This window comes from Dermacentor albipictus, chromosome 3 (genome assembly GCF_038994185.2).
Source record: "Dermacentor albipictus isolate Rhodes 1998 colony chromosome 3, USDA_Dalb.pri_finalv2, whole genome shotgun sequence".
NCBI lineage: Eukaryota > Metazoa > Arthropoda > Arachnida > Ixodida > Ixodidae > Dermacentor > Dermacentor albipictus.
The window spans coordinates 53614586-53637723 of record NC_091823.1 but is presented as its reverse complement, the minus strand read 5'-3'; the positions used below and the strand labels follow the sequence as shown (position 1 = coordinate 53637723).

Below are 23138 nucleotides of genomic sequence, written 5' to 3'. Positions count from 1 at the left end.
GAGAAGCACAGGTGGTGCGAGAATAGGTCCTCATCAAACACACACACACACACACACACACACACAAATGCATGTGCATGCACACGCAAACAAACAAACAAAACGAAAACAGTGCAATGACAGGATAAGAAGGAAGTTGAAAAACAGTGCTCTTATTTTTCACTCCCTTCATGTCTTGTTGTTGCACTGACAACCTGCTCAAGTCGTGAACTAACCTGTGAAAATATAGTCCATACACTGGCACAGCTGTAGATTTTTGCTTTACAGCATCCGTAAGCGCAGTGCATGTAATATGATACATCTGTTATAACAATTCCTAGCTCCTTTGTTTTAATTAAAGTGATCATGTCGAATGTAATACATTTTTACGGTGCACAAAGTTTACTGCATCATTGTGTTTCGTGTTATTGATATAATTGATTATGGATATAACAAACTGCTACATTCATCTCTGAACCCCCAAAATACCCGACGTTGCATGCAGAGTACATTGCTTTCAGCGAGGTTCGGCACTTGTTTGCTGCGGCGGTTCAAAACTCTCGCGTTGCCACGTTGAATGCACCATCCAGCAACACTGTTCTTTCTCACCGCTGCCCATAAATGCACACAAGCAACAGCTGCTGCACACAAGCAACAGCTGCTGCACACAAGCAACAGCTGCTGCGCACCTGCGTGTGGCGGTGCGAAAGGTTTAGTGCATTCACTTCTGTTACACACCTGCCTTGCACGGCTGCATGGCATGACACATAGGCAGGTGCTGCTGGGCGTGGCCTTGGCGATCTCCTCGGTGCAATTTCGGGCGTCATGCGCAAGCCTGTGCGTGACGTCAAGCCATACTGTACAGTGGTGTGAAAGATTTATAGTGCATTCACTTCTACTCGGCGCCCTCTGAGATCTCCCCGGCGTAATCTCGGGGGTCAAGCACAATTCTGCGCAAATCGCAGCATGCTGCGCGGCGGTGTGAAAGATTATTAGTGCATTCAAGGCTGTCATGTCAGGTGCTAAGTCGTGTGTTCCACCCGCCGAAGATTTTGTTCTTTTACTCATATTTCATAACCTGCGTGGTCTTGTAGCAGTTCTACGGGCCGCAAATCCATATTATTTCCACATTTAAAATTCTGCACCCAATTGGGCATATATTGCAGTAAATGGTAATAATAGATATAACAAAGTAATTTTGGCTCCTCCAACTTCGTTATAACAAGGTTCAAGTGTATATCGTTGTCTGTCCACCTCTCTTCCCACTGGACCTCTTCGATTTTTGGAGTCCTGGCAGCCTGCTGGGAGCCAGATGGCAGCCAGCTAGTTCTGGTCCTGATAGGAAGTCACTTGGGCTGGGATCCCAAGACAACCCGAAGCTGTCCGAAGTTTGCAAAATCGAACGCTGGGGCAGATGGCCACGGGATAAATGTAAACCTGCTACCAGCATGGCAGTGTCTGGTGGGGCCGGCACACACTTGGCGTAGTTGGCCCATTTATGTGTTGCCAGCTAGAAAACATATAGTTACATTCAGGGATACGATCATTTTTGTGAAATTTCGTGCGACTTGGCACAGGACGCACACTGGGCCAACCGCTCTTTGCACAGCCCAAGAGATGGCCTTTGATGCATCTGATCGCAAGCCCTGAAATTGCATGTAAGTGATTGTATCTCTGAAAACGATCGCTCAAGGATGGCTGCCTGCAGCGATCACTTCTCCCACAGGCGACATTGATGAGTTGGCATTGTGTCATCACTTGACAAGACATTAAAAAGAAGGATGTCGTGTAAGTCTTGTACGCATAAAATTTCGTGCCACCCTGCTTGGGCTTCAATTTCTGAAAGTTCGTTTCAGTTCTCTTATGACCCTAAGGAGCTGGGGATGCGGCTGGTGCATGAAAATGCATGCCGCCTATGACAAGCGAAAAGTTTCACACGGAAAACAACGTTGGTCGCAATCATGAGAGCACGTATGCCTATTACTCAACCATTGAATTCTTAACATCAATGGCCTGCAGTTAGAACACATATTGGTTTTGAGCTGTCGCCCAAGCCTATGGTGGAGAGACGCAGCGAACACGGGCTAGCTGCGGTGCCTTCGCTAACTGCAGAAAAAGGAGATATCGCCGCATATATACGCGAGATATGTGAAAAGGAACACCACCAGAGAAAGATGAACCCAAAATTCACTGCAATGTGTGTGAATGAGCATCTACAACTTGCATGGAACATGATGCAGATTACATGCACACAAGAGAGTGCAGCGCGCTGTTCACCGAGTAGTACTACAGGGAAGCCTTTACGACATGCACACGCATGCACGAAAGTTTCAAATGTTTCACCGCTGCTCGTATCACACTGCGTCGCAATGCGGAACAGTGCGTTGGAACCTAAGAAAATAACACTAGAAGTAAGGAAATTTGAAGATGACCATAGCCAGTTGGCTGAGCGAGGTAAAGTCTTCAAACGCCCACGTTGGAATGTGCCAAGTCCTCACAAAGATGGCTGTGAGTGCTCATCTGCTAGCCAGAGAACTTCCAGAGAGCAGCCAGACCAAAATTGTCCTGGCTGGTTCTGGCAGCGTGGGGGGTAGCCGCTACCCACCAGCCCGAGTGAAACGAATGCCCAGTGGAAGTGCGTAGCGCGGTGGGCAGCGCAACCTGATAAAAATGAAGGCACTCTGGCTGGCTCTAGCAACCCGTGGGTAGCCAGAAGTGGAAAATTGAAGAGGCCCACTGCTGGCCTGCGGCAGCCCCTGCATCTCCATAATACTGCATGCCAGTCCATCACATTCTGCTTAGTCACAGCATGAAATTTTCACCGAAGTTGTGCCTTCTCTTGCACTCTACACCATTTTACAATAATGTACTTGTGTTTATTTACATTAGTTCATGTTGGAATGGAAAGTAAGCAGCAGGTTTCAGTGGTTTTCATATTGTGGCATCAGACAAGTTTATACAGTGTTTTAATGCGAAAGCACTATATGTCCATTCAGCGAAAATCCATTGCAGTCGGCGTGACCGAAAGATGGTACCAAAAATGGCCGACGGTGCAAAGAGTAAAAACACATAAAAAAATTCTGTCAATTTTAATGTCAATCCAAATGCCTGGATTCACATCAAATTTTGGGGGGGACGTTCATGTAGACAAAGTAAACTAATGGCTCTAAAAAAGAAATCTGGAAATCTGGGAAAGAAAATCTGAGAATTGAACCCGGGCCTCAGGGGTGCAAGGTGATCATGCTTCCCCGACGCCATGGCGGCTCCACGGTTCTCGCTGACTAAAGGTGTGCCTAGCGCATGCGTCATTGCACATGTCACGTCGTAGCCATCTGGCTGACTAAACGTGGGGCCTAGTGTGTGTGTCATTGGGCGCATGACTATACAGCCAATGGGGAGGAGGTTGTGCCACGTGACGAGTGTATAAAATGAGAGTGTACACGATGTTCTGAGGCCTAAAAATGGTGTAATGCTTTCGTATTACCACACATTAGCAGTCTTAAGTGTGTCTGCCAAATTTTTGTATGTTTATACAGTGTTTTACCTTATCTACAAATATTTCTCTTCTTTTTTCCAGTCCAAGCTACTGGCTGCCTACCTCTATGAAATTGCTCAGTTGAAGTGAAGCATCCCCTTGGCTGCCCTTTCTGCCATGATTGCTTTATGAAGCGAAGTTTCTACAGGCATATTTTGCTTAATCGCGCATTTGCAGCTGTTTACCATAGAACGTATATTAGCACATCAGGCCTGTTGAGAAATTGAGCTTTTTAGTCTCAAGAATACTTCATTTGCAAGATGTGCATGTGGAATAAATAGTTGGATGTTTTCTATGAGTAACTTTAGCACTCAAGCCTAATTTGTTTTATTATTTTACCCATTTGAGATTTCAGATGCACTCGCATATTTTTATCCTAGACAATGACATTGAGGTGTACCTGCTGAAATAAATATATTTTTATACAGTTTTCCCGAGTTTTCCTTTATTTGTGGGACGCAACTGTCAACCTTTTTTTTTTAGGCTCAGTGTCTCAATTCTGTTAGTCCTTTCATTCTACTTGAATCACAGGACTTACTGTCTTATACTGGAACCAGTGTCTGACAAGTTAAATGCATCTGCAATAGCTCGTAATATTCTAGAATTTTGTTGTTTATCTTTTGAAATAGGTTTGTCACTGCCTGTAGGCATGAAGATGTGGTATTTCCTTGAATGTGAAAGTGATAAATTTACTGGTGTGGTTGAACAGTCCATTTGAAAACCTAGGACAAGGCATTTAGCTGCTGGTTATAGCTGAACTGTGTGTGTGTGTACCTGCACACACATTCTGCATGCATATGTTGCACGATTTTTGTTCACATAAATGAGTTGCAGGGCACAGGTAGCGCTAGTGATTAAAAGATCTCCAGATATGTTCCTAGCGCCAGGATTCTTGATGTGGGAGTTCCACAGAAAATTGCCACTGCGGTTCGCAGAACTGACAGAAAAACGCCACAAGTACCATGGAAAAATGCCGTCGTCTGCTACTAATTCCAAGAGCCGAGTTGGTCAGCCCATATCTATCCAGCCAAACATGGTCGCAGTGCCGTTATTTCCAGTTATGCTGTCGTTCTGTGTTAACCAGTAAATAGCATCCTGCCGCAATCTCGACCTTGAGTACTGGAGCATCAAAGAAGTTTCATCAAAGAAATTCGCAGTAGAATAGCAATTGTGTATGGCAGTGAATGTCCCTTGTATGCTACATTAATTTGTTTGTTCAACGAGTTGTGACGTGGCTGTGTGGATGTGCAAGACTCCTGAAAGTCGGAACAACCCACCACTTCTACTTATTTGGATCATTCAGCGCGAACTGATACCCTCATCGTAAACAAAAATCGAATTTAGGTGTCCGATTCTGCCTTGAAGTTCATCGTTTCATATAAAAGCTTGTGCAGGTTCATTCAAACTGCCACAAAGAAGTGGTTTGACCAGGTGGACGTATTTATTGCAAGTTATCAAAGGCTTTCCAGGCAAATGGGAGAAATGCATAAGTGTGAGGTCTGTTAAACATTTTATGGCCATAGTATATTTATGGAGCTCTCATGTGAAGTTTGCCGTTGCTGTGAGGTTCTAATAAGGTTCAAGTCTGATAAGGTCCTATGGCATCCTGTATGCTGCGGGTGTGAGCCAAGAAGGCTGGTGGCTTAATGCAGCCGTCTTGTTGTGCGCGCGAGAGAGAGGGGTGCACATGCTACCCTGATCAAGTGTGCATCTCCACCTCTAGCCCAACCACGCACCGCAATGCCCCATCTAATTGAGTTAATTTATCCGGTGGGGCCAAAGAATGCTCAAGCCGGGATGGCTGGTGGCTGCATGTGCGTTGCCTTCACGCGCACCTAGTGCTGAAGGTTGCGTAAACTGAAGTTTCGGAAACGAGTTGAAGGGAGAGGCAGCAGAAGCATTCGCTCCCCTCTGTTTGCGCTCATCATTGTGACAGCGTGTGTTTGCAGTCATCGAGTGAGATGCCTGCATGTGCCTGACACTGTGCCTGTTAATTTAATTAGTAAGCAAATGTTTACTGCAATCATACTGCCAATAAAACCAACACTCGCATTTTTATAAATGGTTTTGTTTGCACAGGTAAAGTTTGTTTGCGAGGCTAGAAATAATGGTCCCTCTCCCCCCTCATCTCTTTTCCTTTGGACGAATGAGCTAAATAATACGGCACCAATATAGGCACAGAATTTGAATTCAGACATCTAGTTTTAACGTTTGGTTCTATCGAGAATTTCATAAATGGGGACGGGTGCTTGTGGAATAGCTACAGCAGCTTCAATTGTAGGCCTTGTAACTCCTGATGAGTACTGGTTTGAGTATGATGGATTACACCTACTATAGCTGAGTGAGCTCTCTCAAATGTGACCACTCCTGCGGATCAACAAATGTGCTACCAAGCTATGCCTCCACGAACGCCGAGCGAGGCTCAATTTAGCTCCGATTGCGTGGTGCGACATCGGTGGCCTTCTGTGGATGCGACACACGCATGGTCGAGTAATGGATTCTGTCCTTTACACTATGATACCAAAGTAATGAGTGTGGGTATTAAGGTTGCAAAGATATAAGCGTAATGGTGCAACATGTTTTCGTTACATGCTGTTTTAGCAAGTGATACCTCTGACCATTTTAAAGACATACCTTTCACGTCAAAATGTAGAGCAATCGAGTGAGTACGAAATAGTGGCGATATAAGTAATTTACCTAGTTGGCCATATGTGTATGCGCAAGTCGGTCTTTTTTATGTTACCGTGAAGTGTCTAAATCCTAATTTGTAATAGTGCTTGATTTCCTTTGAATTTATATAAGCCACTGCTTCCCCTTTTCTTCCCTTTGGTTACTTAGGGTGTCGATATTGCACTAAAATTACATACTGCATCCCAATATTTTGCTTGCACCCTATGAAGAACGCCTACCCGCCCTGCTCTCGCAGGCAGCTCTGGTGTTCGCTTACTGTAAAGGATGCATCGCTGCATGTCTGCAAGTAGTGCGGGAGTGCACATTGTTTGCGACTCTTGCACGCAGGAACAAATTGATTAAAGTTCTGGCATGCCACTTTAGCGAAACAGCAAATATGTTGCAGAACAAGCTTAGCCAGCACCGGCACTGAACCAATGGCAAAGGACGTCTTCTCACGAATCTCGTGGAACAAACATTTTTCGAATCCTTCAACTATATGTGGAGTTATCACACCCGTCTTTCTTTCTAATTTTGTCTCCACTAGCGCGCTCGAAGCTACATAGCAGAGAAACCATGAAGGCAAAGCCTTGCCTAAAGGTTTAGTGTCGCGGCACGCTGTGGTGGCCGCGGTAAACTACATTACGTACACCGCTGCTGTCTCAGAGGCCATGCGCTGTAGGCGCAGCGACGCCCAGTGCAATGATGAAATTCTTTTCCTGTATTTTCAGATTGCAGACATATATATTTTTCATTTAACTCAAAATTAGAAGTTATGTACTTCTGAGAACGCGGTCTAGCGATAACAAAATCAGCGCGTTGGTGGGCCAGCTGCTTTTGATTACTCTGCATAACATTGTGGAAATGAGAGCAAGTGATTTTCCACCGTGTTTGACAGCAGGTTTATTCCCTGCTGCATGCAGTGCTATATTATTTGGCTCGCATGTTCACGGCAGTGCTTACGACAGATTGGCAATGTGTTCTACGTTCAAAACATGTTTCAGGGCCCTTTTAAGAGGGAGAGGTTGGGTATGGGGGCCGGGGGCGGGGAGAGGGTGTATCGTAGCCACTGTGCTACAGCAACAAAGGTGCAAGAGGAGGCCTCACCTCAGAGCCAACTCCGATTTTCCTTTCCAAATACATGTGAAAAAAAAAAAGATGCAGAAATGCTTTCAATATACAACCACCGAACGAATTAAGATAAAATTTACAGTAGAGAAGCAGAATTTCAATATAGGGCCCAATTTCTTTTACAAATATATTGCCGGAAATCATCAATGATTTGAAGCACATCTAGTTCACGAATCCATAACTCTGCACCAAAAACAGAAATCCCAGTTCTGTAGACTGCACCTGTTAAGAAGCTGAGATGGACAAATTTGACATACAAGAGTTATGCAAAAATCCTACTCGCAAACTTATATGTAGTGGGGGGCATGTCAGTTTTATTCACTTTAGAATTGAGAATTTTTTATTGCTGAATTGTAAGCTTAACGCTCCAGTTTTCTAAAGTTTTGCAGTTTTCAGTTTTCAATGATTCTTGCAAAAATGCTGCCCCGAGGAAAAAATCTGCTCCTATTGTCTATAGACTAACACATTTAAATGTGACAAACCTGATCAAACGAGGGAAATTTTTTTCCAATCCTATGTAGTATTTAGATAGGAGCTTCCAAGGTAAAACTGCCGAAGTTTCAATCACATGGAATGGCCACAAAGCAATGGTTTCTGTGTAGCCACTGTGTGGCACAAAGTTGAAAAGGGCAGGCTTCGAAGTGGTTACAGTTAGGCTAAACAACAGCTTATTTTTGTAAGCAAGCAGTAAGAATTCAGCAGTTTAGCTGAACCATGAATGAAATACAAAGGTAAGTCACTACAGGGCAGCATAAAGGAATGGATAATACGACTCCGCCAATATCTGGATAATTCTGTTCTTGTCACTTCAGTCTAAACAATTTAGATTTAGCGGAAATCCAATTTTGTAATCCAAAAATACCGACAAGTAATCCAAACTTACCGACAAGCATCAGCAATGCCGCAGATGCTAAAAGAGGCCCCTGTGCAACAGGTGAAGCGAGCACAGTAAGACGAAGGAAAAAAAATTAAAAATCTAATTTTATTTCAAAGCGAGTACAGATGCTGCTGGAAGTGACGGCACATGTCAGCACAAACAGCACAGTTCTCGCCATTTTGCACCCACTCTGACTAGTAACACGACATGATAAAGCTGTGACCAAACCTTCGACATGCGCCTCTGAATTACACGTGTGCACAAATCGGCGAAGTGCAGCATCTTTTATTACGCAGATGGGTGCTGCAAATGCTTGCCGTGCTATGGCACACACACATATGTACACAGTCAATAAATATGAAAAGGAACAATTGATTTTGTTCTCAGTCTTTTTCTTGAAGTGCCAGACATCTCATTTAACAGAACAACTTAGATTGCATCAACAAGTCACATTTGCCACAACTTGCACTTCTGCAGTACTCATTTGAATATTGATAAGATATTCCCTTTCATAAGCCTATTGTGCACAACATCTCCCCGGTGAGATACTCCTCTGTCACTTTTCATGCTATGTGCAGATGAGCTTCGCTCGCACATATTTGATACAGTTGCATGCATAGGTCCGCACTATCAGCAATACAGCAGCTGCAAGTTGCAAGAGCCTGCAACCTTCATGCCACTCCATCATTCACCACTGTTAGCATGTCCACAAGTGGATATGGAACGAATTCTCCAGACTGCACCAGTTTCGAGATATTAATTTTCAAAGTGTCTGATGAAATGCATTAGCATTCCAGTTACTTCTTTAAAGAAAATGCTGTTTTATGCATTGAGGCACGAAAGTAACTGGAACACCAATGCATTTTGTTGGACAATTTGAAATTTCATGTCTCGAAACTGGTGCAATCCTGAGAATTAGTTTGAAGTGAATACGCCTTGCGAACTCACCGGCTACAATTTGTAGATTGAAATAGTGGCCGTAATGTTAATATTTAACACGCTAACATAATTATGCTAATTATTTATGTATTTAGATTTCTCGTCTAAGTAATGGCCGCCTGATTGAGTAATTTTGATCAAGGATTAGGACTGTGCTATCTGCAATAAGTAATTTTTAAAAATTTGGTGCAGCTAGAAAAAAGCATCCTGTATAGCACAGACCCTATATAATGCTTTTTAAGACTGCATGAATGGGATGTATTAGCCAAGGAATGTATTGAGAGAACAAGCTGCTAGTGTCACAGAGGGACTAGGCTTCATCAATGTTATGAAACAGAGAAGATGTGTTGGTGAAGAATGTGTTAGTAAGGTTCTGTGGTACTCTCATACATGCATGCTTTTGCAGCGTCCTTCTTTCATGCAAGTATTACATGGGCCTTATGACATGCTTGTACAAGATGGCTATGCTAGGGCTGTGCTTTTACTAGGGGCGTGTGAATAGTACAAGGGTTATTTTTTTCAAAGTCCAATCGATTGTGAAATGATAACCACGGTGAAAATCCGATGATGCTGTGATCAGCAGTGTTGCGTAGTGTCTCTAGTATGCGCATCGATTTCATGAGGTTGTAGTTGTCAGTTCTGAGCGCGTAGAGAGCATGTAAACATGCCTTGGACAATAGAGTGTCCCACTATGTGTGAAGTGTGTGCTGTCATTCGATCTCTGCGTGCTGAGGGGTGCAATGAAGCCGAAATTTATAGCATGAGTAATGTGTATGGTACAACTTTCATGAGTGACAGCAAAGTGTGACAATGGTGCAGAAACTTTGAAGCAGGACGCACAGACATTAATGATGCAGGCAGGTAGGAAAGGAAGCGAGTGTCAACTGATGATCCTGTTCAGCGAGTGGATCAGGCAATTTGAGAAAATCATTGGTTCTCAATTTCTGTTCTGAGTGATTCGTTCAGAAATTTCATGATCAGCTACCATCGCTGAATGAGAGACTCTAGTACTGCAGACTCTGGTGGGTTCCCAAGATGCTGATTGACCATCACAAAACACAGTAAATGGGCACAGCCTTAACTTTTCTCCAGTGCTAACATGAATATTTTTTCAAGAAAATCGTCACAAGAGACGAGACATGGGTCCGTTTCAAAACAGAAGGAACAAATGAGCAATCCAAACAGTGGGTGCATTCTGATTCTCCGAAAGCAAAGCAGTTCAAGTGAACCTTCTCAAGCAGAAAGTGCATGGCTACTGTGTTTTGGGGCAGCAATGTTGTTCTCTTGGTGTTATTCATGGAATCTGGCCCGACCATCACTGCAGCCTCGTACAGCATTACTCTCGAACGTCTACTAAAGGCAATTAAGAACAAGCAAGCAGGAACGTTGTCATCAGGCATTGTCCTTCTTCATGACAATGTGCGGCTGCGCAGTGCAGCTGCATCAAAGAAGCTCCTACAGCATTTTCGATGGGAAGTGTTTGATCGCCCATGGTACAGCCCGGACTTGGCTCCCTCCGATTACCATCTCCTTGCTCACATGAAACGCTGGTTAGGAGGACAGGAGTTTGACTCAGACGAGCTGCAGACCAGCATACAGAATTGGCCGAAAGCACAGCAAGCTGCCTTTAATGACGAGGGTATAGGATACTTGCTACCATGCTACAACAAACGTCTCAATTGGAGCGGTGACTATGCAGAGGAGTAGCTGGAAAGTGTATCTAAATGTTCCAAATAAAATAGTTTTGGTTTTCACTGTGGTTCTCATTTCACGACTGATCGGACGTTTAAACAAGATAGCCCTGTAATATTTAAAACTGAATTAAATATGAATTTACTCGTGCAAGAAGTGAACCGAATATACAGTACTTTTAGAATAGCTTTCAAGTAATTAACAGCTGTTTATATAAAACGATGTTCACATCCTAGTGTTAATAACGTTAGCAAGTTTCTATCATTACATTCTACATTGTGGAGTCTTGCTTATTAAAAGCAATAATAGAGCATTCGGAACAAATATGTAGTTTGCCAGCATACCCAGGACATTTTGGAGAGTGTGAATGAACATGGTTTAGCTGTTAAAGTCTGGCTTCCTGAGCAATGTCGCTTGGTCCCCTATGCAACTTCTCACGCTTTACGCCTATTGTATCTGTGGGGACAATACTTATCATACTTTTACTCTGATATTATGCTTGAATGAGCACAGTTGACAATTCTGAAAAATAAAAGAGTTATTACAAAAATATTCATACTTCGGAATAGTGACTACTTGACTTAAAACCAACCGAATAGGACAATATTTCATTTGTTACTTGAAAGCTTTGAATATTCATAGGCTCTTATTTATTGCTGCTATGGGCAGATGCAGTGGTGAATGAATGACTAGCACGATGGCTAAAGACTCACTTTCACATTGCTGAGGATGCAGAATTACACATACAGGACAACACTACAGAGGCACACACCATTTGACCAGTAAATAGTCATTGAACACCGGAACCAAGGAATACTGAACAACATAACTGTCGACCACCCTGCACAACAAGAATAACTGTGGCAACCCAAATAGTGTTTCAGAAATTTTGTCAATAAATTCCCAAGTTAGGCAGCACTTTTAGAAGCAAAATCTAGACGCACAGTTCAGAAAAATTGCTGAAAAGGACAAGGAAGCAATTTGTATGCACTAAAACAGCTGTGTGGCCAACTAATTGCTGTGACACAACGCTTGGGTAACACGGTACACATTGCACAATTAGGCTTTCACGCATATAGTACACATTGCATCATCCAGCTTTCATGCAGATAGAGCAGGTTGCATGATTTGACTTCCGCTCATGCCGGAAATATCACTTGATTCATCTGTCAAGTACACAAGGTTCAGTTTTCATGTTACTCTGAGGATTCAACTTTCATGCATACTCTGACACTGTATGTTTACTGCAAGAGCGGCTCTCACAGGAACAATTACATCAAAAACTTAAATGTGTTAAAGAGGTTCAACTCAAACCTGTACATGCAATTTCCACAACAAACTGTGGTAGTAAACCACAAGCACCTAAAATACACTGCTACAACAAGTCTGCAATTAGCTACTGGTTGCCTGCACGAGGTTGTTTTAGCAGCCATACAGCAGTTCTGCATCTTGGATTTGGACAGAAGTGAACTGTGCAAAGTGGAACCAGTGCACAAGATGCTTTGGACTATGCATGCCAACTCTGTGCAGCCACCCAGGCCCTCACATTCTCTCCACATACACTCTACTGGTCACATAAACAAACATGCAGGGGCAAATAAATAATGAAATGTGGAGTTCTCTAAAGTGTTACAATGTGTCAAACAAGCATTTTTATTGTTTCTACAGTTCAACCCATCTAACTAAGCAACAATGAGTCACACTTCAAGGTGCTTGGAACTCTGTTCAGGGCACACTTTCAATCAAATATGTTTACAGAGGCGAGTCCTGTGCTAGCAACCAAAAATGGTCAGTATCTGCCTGGTGCATGCTTTGCCCTTAAAGCACTCCAGACAATTGCAGTGGCTACCCCTGACACACCACTACCATGCCCCACATTGCTGGGGCAGTGGGAGATTTCTCCTGAATAGATGATATGCAAAACTGTGCAAGCAGCTTTTTAAACATAACTTGAATTCATAACATGATTCTCTAGTTGTACACTCAAGCTACTTTTATGCACAAATAAGCTTGGAAAAGGCAGACAGGGATATGAGAACAGTACTTAAATAATAAAGCGTGACCAAAAACTGTTGATGATACATGGGTTTTATTGGCACAAGGGCCAGGAATGGCCAAAGAGTGCCAAGAATACCAAAATCTATTATACTTCCTTGTATTTATAGAGTAGAAATAATCGCTTTGCAGCTTGATGTCCAAGAAGAAAGTGTACACAAAGCATGAAACCCGTCCGCAAATGATACTCCCCTGTTCTCACTCCCAGCTTGTAAGTCCTCCCTTCCTTCAAGTGCAAAGTCGACAACCTTTGCAGCGGCATTTCAGCCATGTGGAAAAGTCAGCATGTAGAATTTTGCACAAGGTCTGGTGGTCGGTATAGTGTGAAGACATTAAAATCTGCCCAATTTGCATACATGAAGCCAACCCAATTTCAGCATTTGGTAGAGCATGCAACAAGACTAACTGACCACATTGTGCTTACTTCTCACTGAATTTGGGTAAAACACCGCATGATGCCCTCGACAATACAAGCATCAAATTTATATCACCTTCAATCTACTAACCAAAATACTTGAAAGGAGGTAACAAAATCTGCCAGTCATGGCTATTTACCGGCATATGGGTGGAATCAGCAAACTTATTTGAAATAGCATGAGTAGGTTGGTATGTTAGTTGCGCATTCCCTGGGCTGCAGTGCGGAACAGAAAAGGGCACAAATACAGAGGAACACGTACAGGGACACTGCAGTGCGTGTTTCTGTGTTCTTATGTCCTCATCTGTTCATCCCAGATGGCAGCCATTTCCATTAATAATCAATGACATCAATGATGAACTGCAACAATGACATCATTGGCTACCAAGCTCATGAAGCTCAGCAAAGATGTCTTTAGTCCTGAAGCCAACAACACAATTACTACTGTGATGACATGTTGCACATCAATTAGATTCAACCGGGATGTTAAACCATTTGCTTGTGTAAGGTCACTGCAAGGGCCACTTTACCACTGGTGCCTTTAACATGTATGCATATATAATTTATTTCGTTGCATGACTGCAGGATAGCACCAAAACTTGCATCAAACCTTTGCTTACAACACATTTGGCAATCAGTGACATGCTTGCCAAATGTCGAACATACTAACTCGACTTTTTGCTCCGTCTCATTTATGGGCAAGGCAAGCATGATCCTCACATGACTTGAGACTTAAAAGGAACAACACTGTCATTTAATCAAGCCCTGATGCATCTCATATTGCAATAGCCATGAATGTGTGGGCAGCAACTTTTAAACACACTACATCTCAGGAGTTCTATACCTCAGAGCACAGGACGTGCGTGGCCCATCTCAGCAGGAAAACAAATGTATTAGAATCATTCTATTAAAAGCCGTCACAAATAAGACAACCCAAATCAGCAAATGTACAATGCACAAACATGCAGAATTCTCATAGATGGTCAATAATGTTTATGCCAATTGCTTTTTCTCTAGCCAGTAGGCCAGTCAACACATGTGATGATGTCTCGCAGTTTTCAGGCAAAACAAGAAAAGAGAAGCACTTATAATGTGACTGTTGTGGCGATCACAATCGCAATGAGAATGACTTTATAGCTCACAAAACTTGCAGAACTGCACCAAACCTATGTGACTGCACTTTGTGCACTGCCATATGAATATTCTGTTGTTGTTCGTGCTAGTTGCAAACAGCTCATACGATGTGGTCAGCTGTTGAAGTGGTTTACCAGTCTGAGTTCATATTCTATAAAAAAAAATGGCTTTATGATTAAAGCCCCATGTAAAAACTCACTTAGAGTGTGCTGCCTCTTAAGTGAGCCCCATTACCAACAAAAATAGTTCTTTTTTTTTCTTTCAGAAGTCAAACACTACAAAGAAGAGCAATAACATGTTGCACAGTGCACCGCACCCCTATTGCTATCTATATAGGCTATCCAGGCCCAAGAACACGGCATATCACAATGGTCCCATTCTTTCATATCTTTCAGCGTAACAACCCTCTTGTAACTTCCCATTAATACAGTTAACACATCAAGGATAGGCTAGCCTTACAGCAATGAATTTATTTCTAAATTGACTGCTTGGCTATGGTGCTTTTACTACTTTTTTGAGTTACCAGCACTTCTGTAGTATCATACAAATGCTAATACATTTGCCACACATACCATCCATTTTCGAGTCAAACACGATGTCAGTATTTGCTGATAAGCCTGTTCAGGCTGCACTGCTGTCAGCTGAGCTACACGAAGACTACTGACAGAGCAGCTTTCAAGACTTGGACTTCTGCAGTAATGGACATGTGCTAGACAGCACCAGGAAGCAGCAATTCAGAGATTACCACACTTGCAGGACTCCTTGGCAGTAGGGGCTTGCATGGTATTTACAACTATGGTTCTCTGCTAGGCAGATGCCACACAAACACAAACAGCAATATATTGCAAAGATAAGAAACGGTTGAATAAAATGAGTCTGCACTACATTTGTTCTAGGTAGGTGACAACACATATGAAACTTGTTTACAGCCCTGAAAGAATGAAAGGCAATTTACGCATCCTTTCTTTTTGTTTTCTTTAATTTGCAGGCTAGATATCGCTAAAAGAAAGAAAAGAACCTGTGGACTGATTCTTCTTCTTCTTCTCTCTCTCTCTCTCTCTTTTTTTTACTGACTCGTTGAAAGTGAAATTTGTTGCGAATATTGCAAGACATTACCAGTACACTTTATCAGACTGATATTCAAATAAGGATCCCAATTCTTCATTTATCAAAATTTGTTTTCGTGAACAAAGAGCTCACTTAATTTAACAACATCTGGCATAATGTAAAATACCGGTTCAAAACTCCAAGGCAACATTATGCTGGGCTGATCTTTAGAGGTCATCCTTACCACTGTTGAATGACTAGTAGCACAAAACATGCCGCACATTGTGTACGCACACGATGAAACATTGATGTTAGACAATAGTACTAAGTAAACAACCAAGCAGGTTGCTTCCCTACTGCCAAAGATGAGGAAATGAGTTAGAAGCTTGCTTCCAGTGCTACTGATGTCAATGTTTTAGCTGCTGCAGAGGTGCCTGCATTCAGTTAGGGTTCACTACTGCTCTCTCTGAACACATGAACACAGTGCAAGACGCCAAGCCACACATTTGATGGGCATGCTTGGACGTTTCCAAGGCGCCAGGAAAAAGTGAAAGGAAGCTCAGTGTCACTGTCTCTGTGTACTACACAGCAACAAGCTGTTATGGGAGCAGAAAGCGAAGATGACGGCATGACATCGATGGTGATGGGCAGCAGAGCACCTGGAGTGGAGCAGACGACCACATGGGAAGGAGCAGACAACCACCTCCCAGTGACTGGGAAGAGGTCGTGTGCAGAAAGAGCGGTGGAACAGGAAGAAGCCGGTGGCAACTAGGCCCCTGTGGTCCAAGCGAAGTGGTGGCTATCACAGAAATATGGTGCCGACAGCACGGTGGCAGCTCTTGCGAAGGAGAAGGCTCCACGCCATCGGCCGGTGTCACTTGACTGGCCGATAGTGAAGCACTAGGTCTGCGCCGCTTTTCCATATAAAGTGGCGAACCGTTCGCAGATCCATAGATGGGTCGAGAACCTGCACATGGGAAAATAATGACCAAATTGTTGATTTTTACATTCCAAATCTACATCATGACTGCAAAGATCACTGCATCGGAGGAGTGCATAGCAGTCGAGACCAGCCAGAGTGCTTTAATATGCTTCAAAACATGAACACACAGATGTTCTTGCATTGTTGTACCCTACCATATGCTTACTGGTAGTATCAACTATCACATCAACCATGTTTAAATCTTGACTACAGGAACAATACTGAACAAAAATAGGCAACCGTGTGAGATGTCCCCACAATAATAAGTCATTCCACAGCCCAAATATCAGCTCATCTATAAGAAGTGCTCTTCCTGTAACCTACTGGTCAGGGGAGTATAATACCATAAAAATACCAAAAAATCCCCCCCTGCCCCCCTTGTACAAGTGCCCCTCTCCCTTTTCCCGCAAATCTCGCATTTCCATACACTACCAATTAAAGGGACAACAAAGGCAAATTTTAAGTCAAACTAAAGTGATAGATTAGTGCTAGAGAATCTCAAAGGGGTCAATATTATCGCAAACAGTGCCTTAATCATCGAGAAATTGAGGTAAATGCAGGACATGATTAGAGACTCCCCTGGGACATTCAAGCACATGCCCGATGACGAAAGCACTCCTCACTTAAATTCTGTCACTAGTACTCAACCATTTGTTGCAAAAAAATATTGTATTCTACTAAAAGACAAAATAAAATGCTACTTATCCAGTTCTATTTCATTTTTACAAAAAGGAACTCATTGAAATTACCCTTGACAACGACGCGGGTGGTCGAAAGGTTTCATTTTTGCTTGACTCTGCGCAGCCCATGCTTTCGCGTTTCACTAGCTTCATTATCGCATAGTGCTGCACTGGTTTTTCTGGCCCATGAAACTTGCAAAAACTGCAAGTAGTAGAGATTTCAACTTCCAGGTTATGTGCCGGGATGCCCGAACGGTCTACGGCACTTCACAAAAAGGCAGCTGCAGTGGCGAATCTACCGCTCTGTCTTGGCTCGGTGCCGCTGTCTGTCGGGCACCATTTCACTAACCGGTGGCAGCAAAGGGTGGTGATGGCGTATACAACATCACTCCACGGGTTGGGTGGCGGGAGATTTGAATTTCGAAAAAGGTATTCGGACCCTTTAGATGCGATTTTCTTGTAAACTAAGTCTTTTCTTGGCAGGAAACAAGTGTTGCAAGGTTCTTGGAATGGTATTTAAACAGTGCACATCGACTTATTATTTGCCTTTAGTGTTTCTTTAAGCACCCTTCTTTTTCCCGCTGCCAGTCCCCCCCTCTAAAGTTTGTTTCTGGAATTTTTGTTTTTGAATGTAGCCAGAATTTCAACCAATTTAAGCCAATCCAAGCCAATGGGGATGCGTTGTTTTCGCCGACTTCGTCTATTGTTCGACAGCGTCGAGTACAGTCGCATTTTTGCATGCAGTATCACTCATACACCACGCAAGAAATAGAGATCGTCCAGTGGCACAGGCTGAACAGCAAGAACATGCACGAATGTCTCGCCAATTTATGTTGGATCGCAAGAGAAGCTGAAATTCGTGACCATGACGCACTGGGGGCTGAATGTGTTGAACACATTTTTTTTTTGGTCAAAGCAAGAGGAATCCTTGGATAATTCTGACAGTGAATAAAAAGATAAAACATAGCAGGAAAACAGTATTCAGAAATAGGTCTTGCTAAAACAGTGCATATTGGATTCCATACTTTGAGTGGTCGCCATTACCTTCAGCTGCCATCTTGAATGTTGATGGGGGAAAAGGAAGCCCCCCACCCTCCGCCATATTTTGGTTATAGGACAGTGGACGGTGGGGAGGGAGGGAGCAGGGGGAGGGTGGCTTGCTCTGCTTTTATGGCAAGTGAATCACACCCACCTGGTCTTGGCACAACAGTTCCACCTTCTCCTCAGCAATAGAAGCTCGCTCATCGTCCGTGGCGGCGCCAGTAGTGCCGTTGGAGTCACCACTCCTGTCTTGAGTCTGTGAACTTGAGTCCGAGCCCGCTCCCATGATTTTCTCGTACACATGCTCAATCACCTTTCGCACCTGTATCATGTCACTCGCTGACAGGCGCTCCCTGCACAATGGGCAAGAGGCCAACACACAAGACATCATCCTTCTGCTCTTCCACTGTCTCCACACATCCACTGGTGCAACAAGCAGTGAAAACAGCATGAGCATTGTAAGCATGCACGTTCTGAGGTCATGAGACTAGGGCTACTGCTGCTATAATGCTGGCGTCACACATGCGCTCCCAGTGGTCGTTCAGTGCTATCGTTGCTGTACTTATCAAATCTGATTTGAGTATAACAATGTTCGCAGCTGTGTCAAGATGCAAAGATATAACTGTCACTGCATTGTTCCCAGAGTTACTCACTTTTTTCAGCTGTGCTGGCTTTTCATCTCCATCAGGCAGCTCGAAAAGTTCAATAAAGACAGCTTTCAATGACCATTTGAGCACATGTGCGACACAAGTTGCAACTCAGATGACAAAATGCCAAACAAAACTTGATTATGGCCTTATGGTTCATAACAAAAATAATGAGAGTGCGAAATAGCAAAGCATCAACTGAGTGTGCAGTGGAATATTAGCTCCCTGGCAGTATACTACTTCCTTTTTATTCTATCCTGCTTGCTATGCACTGTTGTAAGCCTCATTCATACAGCTGCTTTTTGCTCTATTCCACCACTGTCATGAGGCCAATTTCAGTTATGCGAGAGGCTTTTTTTTGTGTGGTTTTTCCTCAAAATGAACCACAGGCAACAGGCCACTATGCTTCTATCGCTGTGCTCTTGAGAGCACAGTCCTTTTAGAAAACAACGAATCAGAATACTTTGTAGCATTGCCAGCTGTCACGGCAGAAACACGACTCGATTTCTCAACCTTAAGAACATTATATTTATGGTAGCGAATACACAGTTATTTGCCTATGGAAATGGAAGCATTGGTTACAGAAAGACAATGTTTATGTTCTTTGCTAAAGATACAAGCAGAGCAATTTGGTTTTAACTGATCCAAGGTTCAACTGGTCAACAATTTAGCAAATATGTGGGTGCCACTACTGCACTGGCATGTCTTCACATTTTCTATTTTTCTTTTCTGCTTTTTTTTCTGATGATGGCAATCTGATGAGGCAATTGACAGCTGCAAGAATAAGGCCCTGCTATTTTAATGCATGAGGCCACCACTTGAAAAATAACGAGACTACTGAACTGGGCATGAACAGATGTAGCATGTGGTTTAGTGCAATATGTGCAGAACATTTGACATTTGGGCAGCCTACAAAGGCACGCAAAGCCGTTTATTCTTTGCTGTTTGGTTTACTGGTGAGGTAAGAACGTGTGCATGAAGCTGTGAAGCACGTGCAGGTGGTCATAGGGGTATTCAGCAGATGGAGTCAAGGAAAATTTGAATTTCCTTTCAGCCTAAGCATGCAGCAGACAATGCGAAGGCACACAGAGCGCTTTGTGTAATGTAAACAGTGTACTTCTCAGTTTCTCATTTATAACCAAGTGGAAGAGAAATTTCTACTTTGCTATGGCTCAACTGTTTCAAAACCTTTGAGGCTCCACACAACTGCAATACACTGCATTTTTTACATGCTGCTTGCCACTAAGTGCTGGTTAACGTTTTTGTCTCTAACACATTGGCTGCTAAACACAGTTAACAGGAAAATTTGGGCTAGTTAGAGCATTTTGTGAGGGCTGAGACGTCATAATCGGTGCAAGAAAAGATAGACGTATAAGACAGGTCACGCAGGGTGCGATGCTTAATAAGAACTAAGGAAATAAAAGGAGAAACACATAGAAAAGAACACCAAGGACAAAGGATGTAGATGAAGAAATGCACACGCCATGATGCACTGTGTGCTTTACGTCTTGTGTGTTCTTTGTGTTATACTCGTGACAACGTTAACAGGTGCTAAGCAACCATGCATGACATTCCATGCATGGCTCTCTATGTCCCGAAACTTATCTCTTTATGTGCGGATGTCTGTTTACTCCATTTTTCACGGCAACATTCTTCATTTCACATTATGGGAGGCAATGGAAACGAGTTGGAAATGCTGCCAGCCATACATGTCCCCTCCATCCCTTCTCGAAATCTAGTCAGTGGGAGCATGTGTTGCACAACACAAACTGTGTGTGCCCCTCCACACATTGCAACCACTGGCTTCTTTCTTGGCGGCCTGCTGCAAGGCCAAACATTATTGTGCCACACATGGAAACCACTACCTCCGTCTTAACTTTGCATGTACAGGCTGTTGCCTGCAACACGTCTATGAGTGCATGAGTGAACGAATGCTTAGAAATGCCATAGAGTGTGTCAACTCTTTCCTTACTGCAGCAGATACATTCATTTTTGAGAAGCTCTGTAGCTTAATTTCTTTTTAAACATTATGGTTGCAGCATCTGGTGCAATATATCAAATTAACTGTTGACCAATTGTAAGAAATAGACAATAATCAAATGAAGCTTATTTGTGAAATTTTAAGGTTTTGAATAGAGAACAAAACATGTCCAATTTTATCGAAGGTTGTTGCATAACAAAAGTCTGATAATAATATCTGCCATGCCCGTAGCTTCAACTCCTTTAAGCAAGAATATAGAAAAATTACTATAACAGTTTTCACTGGAAAATGAAGTGAAGCATCCTGGTTCCTATGCGATGCAAAGAAGCAAGTGCACTATAAATGTGATGAGGTGGTGTGCATCACTAATCCATACCTGTCAACCTGCAAACTTTAAAATTTGTAATAATTAATCCTGGGGTTACGAGCAGGGAGGGGGGGGGGGGGGGGGCTGATAGAGCGTTTGTGTTCAAGCTTGCCCTAAGCAAAAACTCTTATGGTATAATGTTGCAGTTTATTAAAGATGATTTGCTTTTAGACACAACACACAGGCGGCAGCCAACTTGGAGCATCAGAGGCTGGCAAGGAACACATTGTTTTAGATCAGAGTGACTTTTTCACTAACACTGCTGCTATCGATTTCATCTGCCTGAGGAACAAGGGCGTATAAACTTGCTCAAATCAAGTACCCCACTAGTGTCCTTTCACCACGAGAAGACTTCCAAGGGTACAGGGTCGGAAACTGATGCGCTAAACTTTTTTTCAAACAGAATTCATTTTTTGTAAGACTCAATAACACTCGCAAAATCGTAGAACGAGCCCAAATTCATACACATTCCTATAAATTCGGGAGAGTTGGCAGCTATGCTAACTGCACAGAAAATATTTGTTGGGACTTTGATTTCACCTGCCCAAAATGCCCCTTCCGTTCATTCTGTTCTGCTTATCTCATTAAAGGCTTTTGCAATGATGATGATGACAGAGAGACTCGGACAAAAACAATTACTAAACAAAAATCAATTGAGATAACATACACAGCCTTTTCCATGGTTCAATGCTTGATTGATCCCCTTTTCCCTGAAAGTAATTTGGTCTGGCTTGGCATTTCTGTCTAGTTCAATAGCTTCCATTAAATAAGTTCAGTTGATTTGATAAGCACAACATATCTCAAACAACTCACACAGTCGATGTCATGCAGTAATAAGTAACACTGTGATTCTCGTTTTTTTTTACGTAAAAAAGTTTTGTTATTCTTTTGTTTCTCGGGTTTTATGTGCCAAAACCACAAGGCAAGCTGTAGTGGGGAACTCCGGATTATTTTAGACCACCTGGGATTCTTTAGGTGGGCGGTACAAGGGCGTTTTTGCATTTCTCTGCCATTAAAATGTGGCAGCCGTGGCCAGTATTTAATCTCGCATTCTTGGGAAAACGTAAAAAAACGTAAAAAGTGACACTGCTATGCAAACAGCTGCAGAAGGTCTGGGTGAAATCAGCAGAGTGCTTTCGTCCCGCTGAAAGCTAGCATGAAGGGTAGCACTTGCCATTACATCTTCTACACGTGTCCGTGATTTTGTAGTAGACAAAAGTAAACCATTGGGACACATATAAAATTGCTCTCAGTATAACTGACAAATAAAAACGAAAACAATGCTCACCTCCGAGCATGTTGCGAAGTTTGAGGCCTCGGTAACGACGCATAGCAGTCAGAGCTGAAAAACAGGTCACCTGACACAATCTGCCACGACTTTGCTTCTGCTGTCACTCAAAAATACAGTAGTTGAAGCGTAAATTTTGCTCCACACATTTTAATGCAGCGCATGCTAGAGGCCAGGTCAGACAACACTGCTGGTAGATATCTTACTTTTCAAGTCTCTGCTGAACTGCCAGCAATTAACAGATGTGACTGACGCTAGATGTGGCTTTGCTTATGGAAGAACACTGCAATGTTCAGTGTTCGTTGAAAAACCATTAAACAAACTGATCACTTTTTATGGTGCATTAAGGAAAGAGTTAACATACCATTGATATGACGTAAAATGTGTAGTGGTCCTATATCTATATACAGAATGAGTAAGCATCTTGAATTATCTTCTGCACCAAGCCAAAATACCTATAACAGCATTCATAATGAAAACCTCACTAGTCGCGAGTCCTTACCTGCACAAGTTCAACAAGTGTAGAGTATCATATTAGTTCACAGGTGACAAAGCATGTTACTTATCTAAAAAGCTCTAGGACAGGTTATTGTGTATGCACATTATCATTAATGTTTTTGTTACACGTACAATGTCTGTGCTTAAATGGAAGCTGCTGCCTTGTAAAAGATTTGCTAA

General features: G+C 42.8%; 2 protein-coding genes across 5 annotated transcripts in view; one reads left to right on the top strand and one right to left on the bottom strand.

The window, feature by feature from the left end:
- Positions 1-3944, top strand: part of Cndp2 (Cytosolic non-specific dipeptidase 2) — a 36022-nt gene extending 32078 nt beyond the window's left edge. For all 3 annotated transcript variants that reach the window (XM_070535458.1, XM_070535457.1, XM_070535456.1), the window contains exon 13: positions 3557-3944. In XM_070535458.1, the coding sequence (XP_070391559.1) occupies positions 3557-3604 (48 nt within the window). In that variant the 3' untranslated portion in view covers positions 3605-3944. The remainder of the gene's footprint in view (positions 1-3556) is intronic.
- A 4334-nt stretch (positions 3945-8278) lies between these two features.
- LOC139057377 (WD repeat-containing protein 48) overlaps positions 8279-23138 on the bottom strand; it is a 69791-nt gene continuing 54931 nt past the window's right edge. Inside the window, exons 18-20 of one of the 2 annotated variants that reach the window (XM_070535449.1) lie at positions 22461-22514; positions 18329-18530; positions 8279-16441 (exon numbers count right to left, since the gene is read on the bottom strand). In XM_070535449.1, coding sequence (XP_070391550.1) covers positions 16349-16441; positions 18329-18530; positions 22461-22514 — 349 coding nt within the window. In that variant the 3' untranslated portion in view covers positions 8279-16348. The remainder of the gene's footprint in view (positions 16442-18328; positions 18531-22460; positions 22515-23138) is intronic. The other variant, XM_070535450.1, reaches the window with a different exon arrangement.